This window comes from Ascaphus truei, chromosome 1 (genome assembly GCF_040206685.1).
Source record: "Ascaphus truei isolate aAscTru1 chromosome 1, aAscTru1.hap1, whole genome shotgun sequence".
Lineage (NCBI taxonomy): Eukaryota > Metazoa > Chordata > Amphibia > Anura > Ascaphidae > Ascaphus > Ascaphus truei.
In genome coordinates, this window is record NC_134483.1 from 546,141,397 (window position 1) to 546,156,386 (window position 14,990).

Consider the following 14,990-nt stretch of genomic DNA (forward strand, 5'->3'; position numbering starts at 1 on the left):
TCCAGCACTAAGGTTTTTGCTGGACATTAGAATGTCCATAACTTGGCAGGTGAGTGACATGTGAAACCAGAATAGTTGCGTTGACCTACAAATTCACAGCAGAACATACAGTGAAAGTTTTGTGGTGCTACGTGGTGCCGTTTGTGAGATTCCGATGCTTCTGACATACAAACGGAATCCAACTTAGAGTTATAGTATAGATGTGTTGTAGTTTCCACCAGTTATCATTGTACAGCTTCATTCTATATGCATTGTTTATTAAATGTGTTGCATTTTAAATACTAGTATTTATTTCTTGCTGGTGTCTTATTTATCCCTGTGAGATTGGTGTTGTGTGGCAGATCCATAATAGGTGCATTTATAGCACGCCTTTAATTCCATTCATATGGATGGGAGAGCTAAATGCATCATTGTGACGGGGTAATAAAGGGGTAACCAGGTTCTTAAAAAAGGTCAAGCCCATGAATGTTTACCTCTGATCTGTGTATATGGGTTCAAGAGGGTTAGCTCTTGGACCCAGTAACATTGTATCTTTGAAATGCATAAAATATAATAAAGATATTTTTTTGTGTTGTTTATCTTTCTTGATGTCAGCAAGCAGGGGCTGCTCGGGTATGAGTTTCAAGGGGGGTTTTGCGGAGGAGTTGTTCTCAGAATGTGCCTAGGTAGTTGGGGTCCGGAGTTGTCGGTTCCACTTAAAATGTACCCAGGAATCATGCCTAATTCTGGGATACATGTAGGCATATTGTCCCGGCAATATCTCCCCTTGAAAACGCTTGCGTGACGCACCACTAGGGTTCCCTGCTTCAGCATAGCCAGAAAGGTAAATGAGGCACAGGGTTTATAAGTGGGGATCCCTAGGTATCATAGGGTTACCCCAGTTAGTGCCAGGTAGGTCAGATCCAGTATTGGGTTCTGGGTATCCCCAACCATAGATAACGTTGTGGGAGGACTCTCAGAGTCCAGCTAAGCTCAATAGATAAGTGTGTGAGGAATATAGATGGATAGAAATAAAAGTACACTGTTCTATTCTATTCCCCATACCCAGGGCTTAGGGATGTGTTAGAGGTTAATTTTATTAATACATGAATGTAATTGAATGTAATTTAATGTAGTGGTGTGCACTGTAAGGTAGTGGGCTTTCAGAACCGATGTCCCAGAGACTGCCAGGGCTACCAAGTTAAGTGCCAGTAAGTCTGGGGGACATCAGACTTCAAAGCAGGCAGAGGCTGCCAGAGGTGAGAGAAGCAAATGGGCAGCAGGAAAAAGCTGAGTACCCAAGTCCGGGGATAAATGGCAGTCATTCCGGGCTGCCAGTTGTTCTGCTATACTTGGAAAAGCCTGTCACCGTGGGTGAATAAAGAGTTTAAGATCATCGTGGGTGGCATTCAGAGAACCAGGGCTGGAGGTACCAAGTTTTTCTACCGACTTTTCTCTGATTGGCTGCTTGGGAAAGTTCCCACACTCTGATTGGCTATAGTATTTTGTGAATAGAGCTCAAAATAAAATAAGGATTGATGCACCAATCAGATTTGTGTCTCCAGTAAGAAAGAGAATGGGTGGGCTTTTCAAAATTGCTCTTGCGCGAATAGCACAGAACCGGCGTCAGAAATGTCTGCCCGGAAAATGTTCTAAATCCAGATTTACGTGGTCAAGTTCTCAGAATTAACGTAGCATTTGCAGTTTGGATTTTAAGCCAATTTTAGTTCCAGAACGTTTGGAGCTAAATCACGGTCAAGGAAAACCAAGTCCTCCGGAGAGAAGGGAGCGGTGGCATGTGGAACTTCATGCTGATTTGGATTACAGGACATTCCGGATTAAGTCCAGTGTGGCGAGAACAGTGTTAATCAGACCTAAATAAAGGTATTATACCCGACTGATTGACCCAACTCGCATTGGGAATGAAGGGGTCAAAAGTATTTGCACTGCACTGCTGTATTTGCCCTGTCCCAGCCTTCTTAACCCACACTTACAGGCTGTTCCCTGCCTGCTGTACTAGAAGTAAATGCAATGACTGCTATATTCTTTTGAGACACAAGATGGACTAGTGAGCACCGAAGCCAGCGCTGATTGAAGAAGTGTGGCTGCGGTTAGCGGTCTGTTTGAAGTATGGGTTTCCATTTCAATCTATTCAACCCTGCAACCACAAGTCAATTCAATAAGTGGCTTCTGGTTAGATTTGAAGTATAAGTAAATAAAACACAAAAATACATATATAAATTACAGTCGTGGTACACCTAGAACATGAAGTTTTAATAAAATGTATAATGTATATTTTGCAAACTGCGAGCAAAACGGAGATTGGTGGGTGAAATATTCCCACGGAGGGGATTGGGTGCACATGTTAAGGATAGACTGGAACACCCTAAAACTGTGCCCACCGGACTAACCCCAGTGTGATCGTTACCATTCATGATGTGACTACTCTTTACGCTTTCTTGCGCTTTCTCGCAAAGGAAAATTTATTTTGTTTTCCCATCCCTGTAAGTGTTGTATTAAGTGTATTCTGAAGTTTTCGTGTGTTTGTCTAGCAAGGAAATAAATCACAATTTATTTAGCTCATTGTTGTGTTCAACCTAGTACCCAAAAATATAAAAAGTGTTGATACATTTGTGTCCACCGTGACATCCAGTCAGGGTAAAATAATTATTTAGGATTTCCTACACCTTGGTGAGTCTAGTCTTCAACTCCAGACCCCCAGTAAGTTTGTCTTTTTGCCTATAATTTCTTTTACAGTAGAGGCAGCGATTATTCTAACAAAAAACAGTGGCAATTCCCCAAAAGACCCAGGTACACCCAGGTACATTCTGAATACATGTCTTAAACTTTCCTTAAACTAGCCCCAGCATTTCTGCATTGATTAATGGCCTATCAGATTAACAGCAGGGGTCCCTGGCAGTCCAATTCAAACTGAATTGGACTGCCAGGGATCCCTGCTGTGTTAATCATATGGGTCGTTAGTCAATGCAGAAATGCCTTAAAGGTGCCTCAAACTAGCCCAGAACATACCCAGCACATACCCTGAATGTAACCCGGCTAGTTTAAAGCAAGTGTTAGAATAATCGTTGCCTCTACTGTACATTGTGTGTATGCCTTTTCATGCTAATAAATTTACAATTTATTTCACTTACATGTTTTGCTCAATGAATTATCCTGGTAAAAAAGGTGTAAATGCCTGGTGTCCCGTGACAATTATTAATTCCCATGGGAAATCATTGAGACTGTTGTGTTACCCCACATATAAAAATGAATGCACCTTGATTATGTAAATCTATATGATATACATAGATATTTACAGTGCATTGTATAATTTTTAATCTAGGGAATATAATGTTGATGTTTATGACTGTTACAACTATATTGCATAACCAGTCTGTGATTCTCACCTTTCATTGTATTATTGCTGTGTGAGGTAAAGACACCAGGAAAGTAGCGGAGACAATAAGACAGAACCTTTAATACTGAGGGCTTTATCCATATAGTTTATTTAGTTTTTTCCTTGTGTTTGCAGATATTTGATCAAACCCATACAACCTTACAACTTGTGGAGACAATGTTCAGCATGCTTTTTGTTACGTCTGCACACGTTTTATGTGAATCTTCCACTTAAACATCGAATTTCAAGAGAAGGTAACGAGGAAACTTTAAAGGGTCTTAACCTCCTATTTCCTGGAAAATTATACAGATGTAAATGACATATAAATTAAAATAGTTAAAGCAAACATCTGGAACACTAGCTTTCTAAATGTGTGATAACAATATCGCCACACATATATGTTGCAATGTGCTATCTATAAATTATTCTTTCTAAATCTGCGCTTATAGTGCCTTGCGACGGCAATGCAACGTCGCTCCAAAAGAAATGCATTGACTCCATCACAAGCGCTTATAGTAAGCGCGATGGAGCGACCGACCAAAAATTTTGAAGCCGGGTAAATTTGCTTTTTTAGAGACAGTCGCCACATGTGGCTGTCTCTAAACCAATTAAATTGTGTGGCTCGCCCCCTTAGTGACGTCACTAGCCTTGTCGCCAGCGACGTTGCTAAAAACCTAATTACAACTTTTGCTAATGGCGACAGCGATGGGTGACGTCACCGGTCGCGTTTCCGTAGCAAGCACTATAAGCGCGGCCTAAGTAAACTACTTTTCGTGTTCAAATCAGGTCTCATCAACATAATGTAGCACTTTGGAAAGAATATACTGTACAGGACAAAATACCCGCACTTGATGCTAATATGGCAAAAATCTCTACAATAACCATGTTCTTTCCCATAACACTTAAATATGCTGGTATAACAGAGACCCACACACTGCAGAACACCAACATGCTGAAGGTGATGTACTTGGCTTCATTAAAACTGTCAGGTAATTTCCTAGCTAGGAAAGCTACAATGAAACTCACAGCTGCAAGGAATCCCAGGTAACCCAGGACAGTGTAAAAGGCAACAACAGAGCCTTCATTACACTGAATAATGATCTTTCCAGGATAAGAGTGTGTGTTAAGCTCCTGGAAGGGGGGAGAAATAGCCAACCAACTAACGCTAATTAAAACTTGAATAAACGAACAAATAAAGACCACACAGTTGGATATTTTGACTCCCATCCATTTTCTCCAGGTGTTACCAGGTTTGGTGGCTTTGAAAGCAATGCAAACCATGATAGTCTTGGCCAGCACAGAAGAGACCGCTATGGAGAAGATAATTCCAAAAGAGGTTTGTCTCAGCATGCAGGTTATATCCACAGGACGACCAAGGAACAAGAACACACAGAGGAAGCTCAGCATGATGGAGACAAGGAGAATTAAACTGAGGTTGTGATTATTGGCTTTGACAATGGGAGTGTCCCGGAGTAAAATGAAGATACGCAAGATAATGGTACTTATAATAGAAAATAAAACAGAAATAACAGAGAAGATCGCAGCTATTGGATCCCTTTTGTAGGATAGAAATTCGGTGCTTTTCAGAACACATTTGTTCTTCTCATTTGGCCACCGATCACCTGGACACTTCTGGCAAGATTCACTGTCTGTTGGAAAAAGAATAAGAATATTGAAGATATTTATTATATATTTCATATTTAACCTGTATTAAATAAACATACAGAATGTTTGTTTGTTAAGAATATACACTCTGGAAATTATTCAGAAAACAGCAACTAACGCCAATCCCACTGATTCCTATGAGGCTTCCTGTGCAATACCGCTATATCCGTGCTACTCACAGTTTATATAATAAGGGCCTTTCTGTGTTATGCATCAAAAGTCTCCAGCTGTAAAAAAACAGAAACCAGCAGAAGATTTATCAAAGAACACATATCAATTTTTTTTAAATTAAAATTTTCATGTTACAAATTTGCTGCATTCTTTAGCATTATTTTTTATGGTAAAGGGTTAACCAGGCCCTCAATAAAGGTCAAGCCTATGAATGGTTAACCATGATCCCTATATATGGGTTACAGAGGGTTAGCTCTTGAGCCCTGTAACATTGTATCTTTGAAATGCTTGAAATGTAATAAAGATATTTTTTCTGTTTTTATCTTTCCGGGCATGTCAGAGAGTAGGGATTGCTAGGGTATGAGCTTCAAGGGGGATTTTGCAGAGAAATTGGTGTCAGATATTGCCTAGGTAGTCGGGGCCAGAGTTGCACAATACCCCAAAAATGTACCCGGGAATCATGCCTGATTCTCGGATACATATAGGCACATTGTCCTGGCAATATCTCCATCTTGAAACTGCTTGCACGACTCACCACTAGGTTCCCTACTTCAGCATAGCCAGAAAGGTAAAATGAGGCACAGGGATTAAAAGTGTCCCTGTAGCTGTGGGCATCCCTAGATAACATAGGGGTACCCCAGTTAGTGCCAGTTAGCCCAGAACCATTATTAGGTTCATGGTATCCTCAACCGTAGATAACCGTAGATTAACTGGGGAGTCCAGCTAAGCCCAATAGACAGTGTGTGGGGAATAAAGGCTCATATGGATGGGAGAGCTAAATGCATCATTGTGACGGGGTAATAAAGGGGTAACCAGGTTCTTAAAAAAGGTCAAGCCCATGAATGTTTACCTCTGATCTGTGTATATGGGTTCAAGAGGGTTAGCTCTTGGACCCAGTAACATTGTATCTTTGAAATGCATAAAATATAATAAAGATATTTTTTTGTGTTGTTTATCTTTCTGGATGTCAGCAAGCAGGGGCTGCTCGGGTATGAGTTTCAAGGGGGGTTTTGCGGAGGAGTTGTTCTCAGAATGTGCCTAGGTAGTTGGGGTCTGGAGTTGTCGGTTCCACTTAAAATGTACCCGGGAATCATGCCTAATTCTGGGATACATGTAGGCATATTGTCCCAGCAATATCTCCCCTTGAAAACGCTTGCGTGACGCACCACTAGGGTTCCCTGCTTCAGCATAGCCAGAAAGGTAAATGAGGCACAGGGTTTATAAGTGGGGATCCCTAGGTATCATAGGGTTACCCCAGTTAGTGCCAGGTAGGTCAGATCCAGTATTGGGTTCTGGGTATCCCCAACCATAGATAACGTTGTGGGAGGACTCTCAGAGTCCAGCTAAGCTCAATAGATAAGTGTGTGAGGAATATAGATGGATAGAAATAAAAGTACACTGTTCTATTCTATTCCCCATACCCAGGGCTTAGGGATGTGTTAGAGGTTAATTTTATTAATACATGAATGTAATTGAATGTAATTTAATGTAGTGGTGTGCACTGTAAGGTAGTGGGCTTTCAGAACCGATGTCCCAGAGACTGCCAGGGCTACCAAGTTAAGTGCCAGTAAGTCTGGGGGACATCGGACTTCAAAGCAGGCAGAGGCTGCCAGAGGTGAGAGAAGCAAATGGGCAGCAGGAAAAAGCTGAGTACCCAAGTCCGGGGATAAATGGCAGTCATTCCGGGCTGCCAGTTGTTCTGCTATACTTGGAAAAGCCTGTCACCGTGGGTGAATAAAGAGTTTAAGATCACCGTGGGTGGCATTCAGAGAACCAGGGCTGGAGGTACCAAGTTTTTCTACCGACTTTTCTCTGATTGGCTGCTTGGGAAAGTTCCCACACTCTGATTGGCTATAGTATTTTGTGAATAGAGCTCAAAATAAAATAAGGATTGATGCACCAATCAGATTTGTGTCTCCAGTAAGAAAGAGAATGGGTGGGCTTTTCAAAATTGCTCTTGCGCGAATAGCACAGAACCGGCGTCAGAAATGTCTGCCCGGAAAATGTTCTAAATCCAGATTTACGTGGCCAAGTTCTCAGAATTAACGTAGCATTTGTAGTTTGGATTTTAAGCCAATTTTAGTTCCAGAACGTTTGGAGCTAAATCACGGTCAAGGAAAACCAAGTCCTCCGGAGAGAAGGGAGCGGTGGCATGTGGAACTTCATGCTGATTTGGATTACAGGACATTCCGGATTAAGTCCAGTGTGGCGAGAACAGTGTTAATCAGACCTAAATAAAGGTATTATACCCGACTGATTGACCCAACTCGCATTGGGAATGAAGGGGTCAAAAGTATTTGCACTGCACTGCTGTATTTGCCCTGTCCCAGCCTTCTTAACCCACACTTACAGGCTGTTCCCTGCCTGCTGTACTAGAAGTAAATGCAATGACTGCTATATTCTTTTGAGACACAAGATGGACTAGTGAGCACCGAAGCCAGCGCTGATTGAAGAAGTGTGGCTGCGGTTAGCGGTCTGTTTGAAGTATGGGTTTCCATTTCAATCTATTCAACCCTGCAACCACAAGTCAATTCAATAAGTGGCTTCTGGTTAGATTTGAAGTATAAGTAAATAAAACACAAAAATACATATATAAATTACAGTCGTGGTACACCTAGAACATGAAGTTTTAATAAAATGTATAATGTATATTTTGCAAACTGCGAGCAAAACGGAGATTGGTGGGTGAAATATTCCCACGGAGGGGATTGGGTGCACATGTTAAGGATAGACTGGAACACCCTAAAACTGTGCCCACCGGACTAACCCCAGTGTGATCGATACCATTCATGATGTGACTACTCTTTACGCTTTCTTGCGCTTTCTCGCAAAGGAAAATTTATTTTGTTTTCCCATCCCTGTAAGTGTTGTATTAAGTGTATTCTGAAGTTTTCGTGTGTTTGTCTAGCAAGGAAATAAATCACAATTTATTTAGCTCATTGTTGTGTTCAACCTAGTACCCAAAAATATAAAAAGTGTTGATACATTTGTGTCCACCGTGACATCCAGTCAGGGTAAAATAATTATTTAGGATTTCCTACACCTTGGTGAGTCTAGTCTTCAACTCCAGACCCCCAGTAAGTTTGTCTTTTTGCCTATAATTTCTTTTACAGTAGAGGCAGCGATTATTCTAACAAAAAACAGTGGCAATTCCCCAAAAGACCCAGGTACACCCAGGTACATTCTGAATACATGTCTTAAACTTTCCTTAAACTAGCCCCAGCATTTCTGCATTGATTAATGGCCTATCAGATTAACAGCAGGGGTCCCTGGCAGTCCAATTCAAACTGAATTGGACTGCCAGGGATCCCTGCTGTGTTAATCATATGGGTCGTTAGTCAATGCAGAAATGCCTTAAAGGTGCCTCAAACTAGCCCAGAACATACCCAGCACATACCCTGAATGTAACCCGGCTAGTTTAAAGCAAGTGTTAGAATAATCGTTGCCTCTACTGTACATTGTGTGTATGCCTTTTCATGCTAATAAATTTACAATTTATTTCACTTACATGTTTTGCTCAATGAATTATCCTGGTAAAAAAGGTGTAAATGCCTGGTGTCCCGTGACAATTATTAATTCCCATGGGAAATCATTGAGACTGTTGTGTTACCCCACATATAAAAATGAATGCACCTTGATTATGTAAATCTATATGATATACATAGATATTTACAGTGCATTGTATAATTTTTAATCTAGGGAATATAATGTTGATGTTTATGACTGTTACAACTATATTGCATAACCAGTCTGTGATTCTCACCTTTCATTGTATTATTGCTGTGTGAGGTAAAGACACCAGGAAAGTAGCGGAGACAATAAGACAGAACCTTTAATACTGAGGGCTTTATCCATATAGTTTATTTAGTTTTTTCCTTGTGTTTGCAGATATTTGATCAAACCCATACAACCTTACAACTTGTGGAGACAATGTTCAGCATGCTTTTTGTTACGTCTGCACACGTTTTATGTGAATCTTCCACTTAAACATCGAATTTCAAGAGAAGGTAACGAGGAAACTTTAAAGGGTCTTAACCTCCTATTTCCTGGAAAATTATACAGATGTAAATGACATATAAATTAAAATAGTTAAAGCAAACATCTGGAACACTAGCTTTCTAAATGTGTGATAACAATATCGCCACACATATATGTTGCAATGTGCTATCTATAAATTATTCTTTCTAAATCTGCGCTTATAGTGCCTTGCGACGGCAATGCAACGTCGCTCCAAAAGAAATGCATTGACTCCATCACAAGCGCTTATAGTAAGCGCGATGGAGCGACCGACCAAAAATTTTGAAGCCGGGTAAATTTGCTTTTTTAGAGACAGTCGCCACATGTGGCTGTCTCTAAACCAATGAAATTGTGTGGCTCGCCCCCTTAGTGACGTCACTAGCCTTGTCGCCAGCGACGTTGCTAAAAACCTAATTACAACTTTTGCTAATGGCGACAGCGATGGGTGACGTCACCGGTCGCGTTTCCGTAGCAAGCACTATAAGCGCGGCCTAAGTAAACTACTTTTCGTGTTCAAATCAGGTCTCATCAACATAATGTAGCACTTTGGAAAGAATATACAGGACAAAATACCCGCACTTGATGCTAATATGGCAAAAATCTCTACAATAACCATGTTCTTTCCCATAACACTCAAATACGCTGGTATAACAGAGACCCACACACTGCAGAACACCAGCATGCTGAAGGTGATGTACTTGGCTTCATTAAAACTGTCAGGTAATTTCCTAGCTAGGAAAGCTACAATGAAACTCACAGCTGCAAGGAATCCCAGGTAACCCAGGACAGTGTAAAAGGCAACAACAGAGCCTTCATTACACTGAATAATGATCTTTCCAGGATAAGAGTGTGTGTTAAGCTCCTGGAAGGGGGGAGAAATAGCCAACCAACTAACGCTAATTAAAACTTGAATAAACGAACAAATAAAGACCACACAGTTGGATATTTTGACTCCCATCCATTTTCTCCAGGTGTTACCAGGTTTGGTGGCTTTGAAAGCAATGCAAACCATGATAGTCTTGGCCAGCACAGAAGAGACCGCTATGGAGAAGATAATTCCAAAAGAGGTTTGTCTCAGCATGCAAGTTATATCCACAGGACGACCAAGGAACAAGAACACACAGAGGAAGCTCAGCATGATGGAGACGAGGAGAATTAAACTGAGGTTGTGATTATTGGCTTTGACAATGGGAGTGTCCCGGAGTAAAATGAAGATACGCAAGATAATGGTACTTATAATAGAAAATAAAACAGAAATAACAGAGAAGATCGCAGCTATTGGATCCCTTTTGTAGGATAGAAATTCGGTGCTTTTCAGAACACATTTGTTCTTCTCATTTGGCCACCGATCACCTGGACATTTCTGGCAAGATTCACTGTCTGTTGTAAAAGAATAAGAATATTGAAGATATTTATTATATATTTCATATTTAACCTGTATGAAATAAACATACAGAATGTTTGTTTGTTAAGAATATACACTCTGGAAATTATTCAGAAAACAGCAACTAACGCCAATCCCACTGATTCCTATGAGGCTTCCTGTGCAATACCGCTATATCCGTGCTACTCACAGTTTATATAATAAGGGCCTTTCTGTGTTATGCATCAAAAGTCTCCAGCTGTAAAAAAACAGAAACCAGCAGAAGATTTATCAAAGAACACATATCAATTTTTTTTAAATTAAATTTTTCATGTTACAAATTTGCTGCATTCTTTAGCATTATTTTTTATGGTAAAGGGTTAACCAGGCCCTCAATAAAGGTCAAGCCTATGAATGGTTAACCATGATCCCTATATATGGGTTACAGAGGGTTAGCTCTTGAGCCCTGTAACATTGTATCTTTGAAATGCTTGAAATGTAATAAAGATATTTTTTCTGTTTTTATCTTTCCGGGCATGTCAGAGAGTAGGGATTGCTAGGGTATGAGCTTCAAGGGGGATTTTGCAGAGAAATTGGTGTCAGAATTTGCCTAGGTAGTCGGGGCCAGAGTTGCACAATACCCCAAAAATGTACCCGGGAATCATGCCTGATTCTCGGATACATATAGGCACATTGTCCTGGCAATATCTCCATCTTGAAACTGCTTGCACGACTCACCACTAGGTTCCCTACTTCAGCATAGCCAGAAAGGTAAAATGAGGCACAGGGATTAAAAGTGTCCCTGTAGCTGTGGGCATCCCTAGATAACATAGGGGTACCCCAGTTAGTGCCAGTTAGCCCAGAACCATTATTAGGTTCATGGTATCCTCAACCGTAGATAACCGTAGATTAACTGGGGAGTCCAGCTAAGCCCAATAGACAGTGTGTGGGGAATAAAGGCTGATAGAAATAAAAAGGGATTTATTAAAGGTGTATGTTATTAATACATGTAAGGTAATTTAATGTGGTGGTGTGCACTGTAAGGTAGTGGGTTTTCAGAACTGATGTCCCAGAGACTGTCAGGGCTACCAAGTTAGGTGCCAGTAAGTCTGGGGGACATCAGAGTTCAAAGCAGCCAGAGGATGCCAGAGGTGTGAGAAGCAAATGGGCAGCAGGAAAAGGTTGAGTATCCAAGTCCAGGGATCAATGGCAGTCATTTCGGGCTGTCAGTTGTTCTGCCAGACTTGGAGGAGCCTGTCACTATGGGTGGCATTGAAGGAACCAGAGCTGGAGGTGCCAAGTTGTGCATGCCTTTTGGTTCATTCAGGTTTCGCGCTAACCCATTTTGATAATACATCCAGGTCAAGCAAAACCAAGCCTCCATGAGAGAATGTAGCGGTGGCATCTGGAATTTTATGCCGATTTGAGTTCCAGGACATTTTGGGCTAAGTCCCAGTCAGGGGAAAATTGTTATTTAGGGTTACCTGGACCTTGGAGAGTCTAGTTTTTATCCCAGTTCCCAAGTAAGCAATCATGGACACATAAATCATAAAACACATACATTCTTTATTGTCATACAATCATATGCATTTCAGTTACAACAGACAGGCTCAAGAGCTGACGCTCTAAAACCCCAAATATGGCTCAGAAGTAACCAGCCGGGCATAATACCTTTATTGAAGGCCTGGTTACCCCTCATCGTCACACCGTGCACCTAGGAAAGGCTAGATTTCCACACCCAGGCCCAAATAAGCGTGTATATTTCTGTCTTTTGTATTTCTGTTCTGTTTGACGGTGAAGGGATAGCCAAGCCAATAATAAAGGTTAAGCCTGCCTGGTTACCTCTGCTCCATGTATTGGGGTTCGGGAGTGTCATCTCTTGAGCCCAGTGATTGTCAATGCATGTCTGTAAATTATGCGACAATAAATAATTTTTGTGTTCTTACCTTTCCAGGTGTGCCAGCAAGCAGAGATTGCTAGGCTATGAATTTCATTGGGGGGTTTTACAGAGAAAGTCTTGTCAGACTGTGACTAGTTAGTCGGGTTCCAGAGTTGCTGGATATCCTAAAAATGTACCCGGGAATCAGGTCGGATTCTCAAATACATTGAGACACATTTCTCCGGCAAAATCTCCATCTGAGTGTTACCAGGCGAACATGGACAGACGGTCAGTTCAGTACCGGTCATGGGACTGACCCAGAATTGTCACCCGGTGGGGGAGTTATGGATTGCCTACTGACGGTCAGGCAAAAACATTGCTGGAGGAGGATCTTGAGAGTCATGAAGCCAGTATTGCATCACCTGAAGGGGGCATACCCTCACATAAAGTTGAAGGGTCCACTAGTCCAGCCGGGGTGCAGGAGGTCAATCCAGCCCCGGTTGCCATGGAAGACAAGGAGGGAGGTGGCAGAAATAACATGGACATTGTTTGGGGGACAGTTAAAGGGAGTGCAGCTGTGGTAGCCCCAGTGGCTAACTGTCTCTCTACAACCCGAAATTTCCACACATCTTGCCTCATGGGGGGAAGGGGCCACCCTTGTGGAAAAGAATCATCTGCTTGCAGCTGCCCAAGGGACACCCGCCCCATATCCCCAATCAGATAGCTGGGAGCAGTCCGCCCCCGAGTGGACCACCACAGCTTCAGCAAATTCGTTGATGGCACAGACAAAATTGATGGCTAGCTAAAGAACTTTGAGACTCAGTGTCAAAGATACCGGGTGCAAGAAAGGAACTGGGTATAGCGATTGACACTGTTAATGTCCGAAGCTTCCCTGTAGACTCGCCAGGCTATTCCATCTGCGGACGCCAATGACTATCGCCATGTTAAAGCCCTGTTTTTAACTCGGTATTCCCTCACTCCCGAGGCATACAGAGACGTGTTTAGGACAGGAGGAGAAGCACCGGGAATCCTACATGCGGTTTGCCTCACACATGACATTGCATGGGACTCAGTGGGTGGAGGGATGCAGTGCCACCAAGTATCACAGTCTGCTTTATCTGTTTTTCAAGGAACAGTTTATGCAGCAATGTCCACTGGACTTAAGGGAATGGGTCTTTGACCGCAAACCAAAGACTTGCCTGGATGCTGCTAACATAGCTGATGAGTTTTTCACCAACTGGGCACTGATCCACAAGAAAGGAGTTGTCCCAGAAGTGGCCACTCCGGGCAGGGCAGCTTTGAGCACTCCCCAGTGGAAAGCTAAAAACTGCGGCAGATGAAAGTGCACCCAAAACCTGCAGAGTTTAAGCATGAGCGGAGGTGCTCTCAGTGTAACAAGACTGGCCACATAAAGCCAGGACTGTCCAGACCCTCCAAAAGTCCAGGAGTCCTATCAGGGGCAACGCTCTCCATCTGCAAAGTCAGTTGCCAGTGTTTCGAGGGGCACACACAGATGAGCAGAATGCAGCCATCCAGCCAGTCCAGTGAGGGCTTGGACAGGTAGAAGACAGTTTAGTGGTACCAAAGGAGTATAGGCAGCAATAGTTACAGGTAGCCCATTCCCTACCACTAGCGGGACATCAGGGGTTACTTAGATGAGATGAGAGCCCGGCTGTATCAGCGTTACAACTGACCATGGGCATCAGGGGCAGTAGCAGAGTTCTGACGGACCTGTGATGCCTGCCAGCGAGTAGGTAAGGCGGGTGATCGTGTGAAGGCACCCCTGAAAACCACTACCGGTAATAGGGGAACATTTCCAGAGAGTAGCTATGGACATGGTGGGATCTCTCATGATCCCCAGTTGGTCTGGCAAGTGTTACATTTCTCACGGTGGTGGGACCTTTCGTCCAGGTACCCTGACGCTGTAGCACTAACCACTATCGACGCTAGGGCAGTAGTGTCACAGGAAACCAGGTATTTACATATTTTTACCAGGATCATTCATTGAGCAAAACAAATTAATAAAACAAATTGTCATTTATTTCCTTGAAACAGACGTACACACTGTCAATTACAAAATACAGAAAGAAAACACAATTACTGGGGGTCTGGGCTACAAAACTAGGACTTTCCTTGATAAAATAGCACATAAAACAAAGTCGTTAGTCCCAAAACGTCCTGGAATAATTTTCGGCTTGCAATCCTGGCAGCAACCGCTACGTTTCTATTCTCAGAACTTGGCAGTAAAAAGTTGGAAAAATATTTCAACATGAAATATCTGAAAACCGGCTCTCTTCTATTTCTCTTAAGAGCATCTTTTTTGGACATTCAAAATTTACTGCTGCTGTTCTGGTGCTTAGAATCTGTAAGAATCTCTTGTCCTGATTTGGCTGAGGGTTTTAGTTTTAGAAGTAGTGGAGATGCTGGCCCTAGGGGGAATTGTATCATTTCAGAGCCCTTTGGCTTGTCTGGTAGCCCTGGTACCAAAGAAGGACAAAATCACTCAGTTCTGTGTGGAC

At 42.3% G+C, this 14,990-nt stretch overlaps 1 protein-coding gene and 1 pseudogene across 1 annotated transcript; both read right to left on the reverse strand.

The window, feature by feature from the left end:
- Positions 1 to 3,589: 3,589 nt before the first annotated feature.
- Positions 3,590 to 7,400, reverse strand: LOC142465159 (vomeronasal type-2 receptor 26-like). The gene is made up of 3 exons (XM_075569152.1): positions 7,322 to 7,400; positions 4,219 to 5,025; positions 3,590 to 3,669 (listed from the first exon to the last, which is right to left on the reverse strand). Exons 1-3 carry the CDS (start codon positions 7,398 to 7,400, stop codon positions 3,590 to 3,592), a joined length of 966 nt encoding a protein of 321 aa, XP_075425267.1.
- Positions 7,401 to 9,707: 2,307 nt separating this feature from the next.
- The window catches only part of LOC142465211 (vomeronasal type-2 receptor 26-like), a 49,779-nt pseudogene continuing 44,496 nt past the window's right edge, over positions 9,708 to 14,990 (reverse strand).

Excerpts from the sequence above, each read along its gene's own strand:
- LOC142465159 (XM_075569152.1), bottom strand. The coding sequence starts at position 7,400 with ATGTCCTGTAATCCAAATCAGCATGAAGTTCCACATGCCACCGCTCCC. Across the intron at positions 5,026-7,321 it reads GGACTTGGTTTTCCTTGACC|ACAGTGAATCTTGCCAGAAG; the intron begins GTGATTTAGCTC and ends TTTTTCCAACAG. Across the intron at positions 3,670-4,218 it reads CATATTAGCATCAAGTGCGG|GAAATAGGAGGTTAAGACCC; the intron begins GTATTTTGTCCT and ends ATAATTTTCCAG.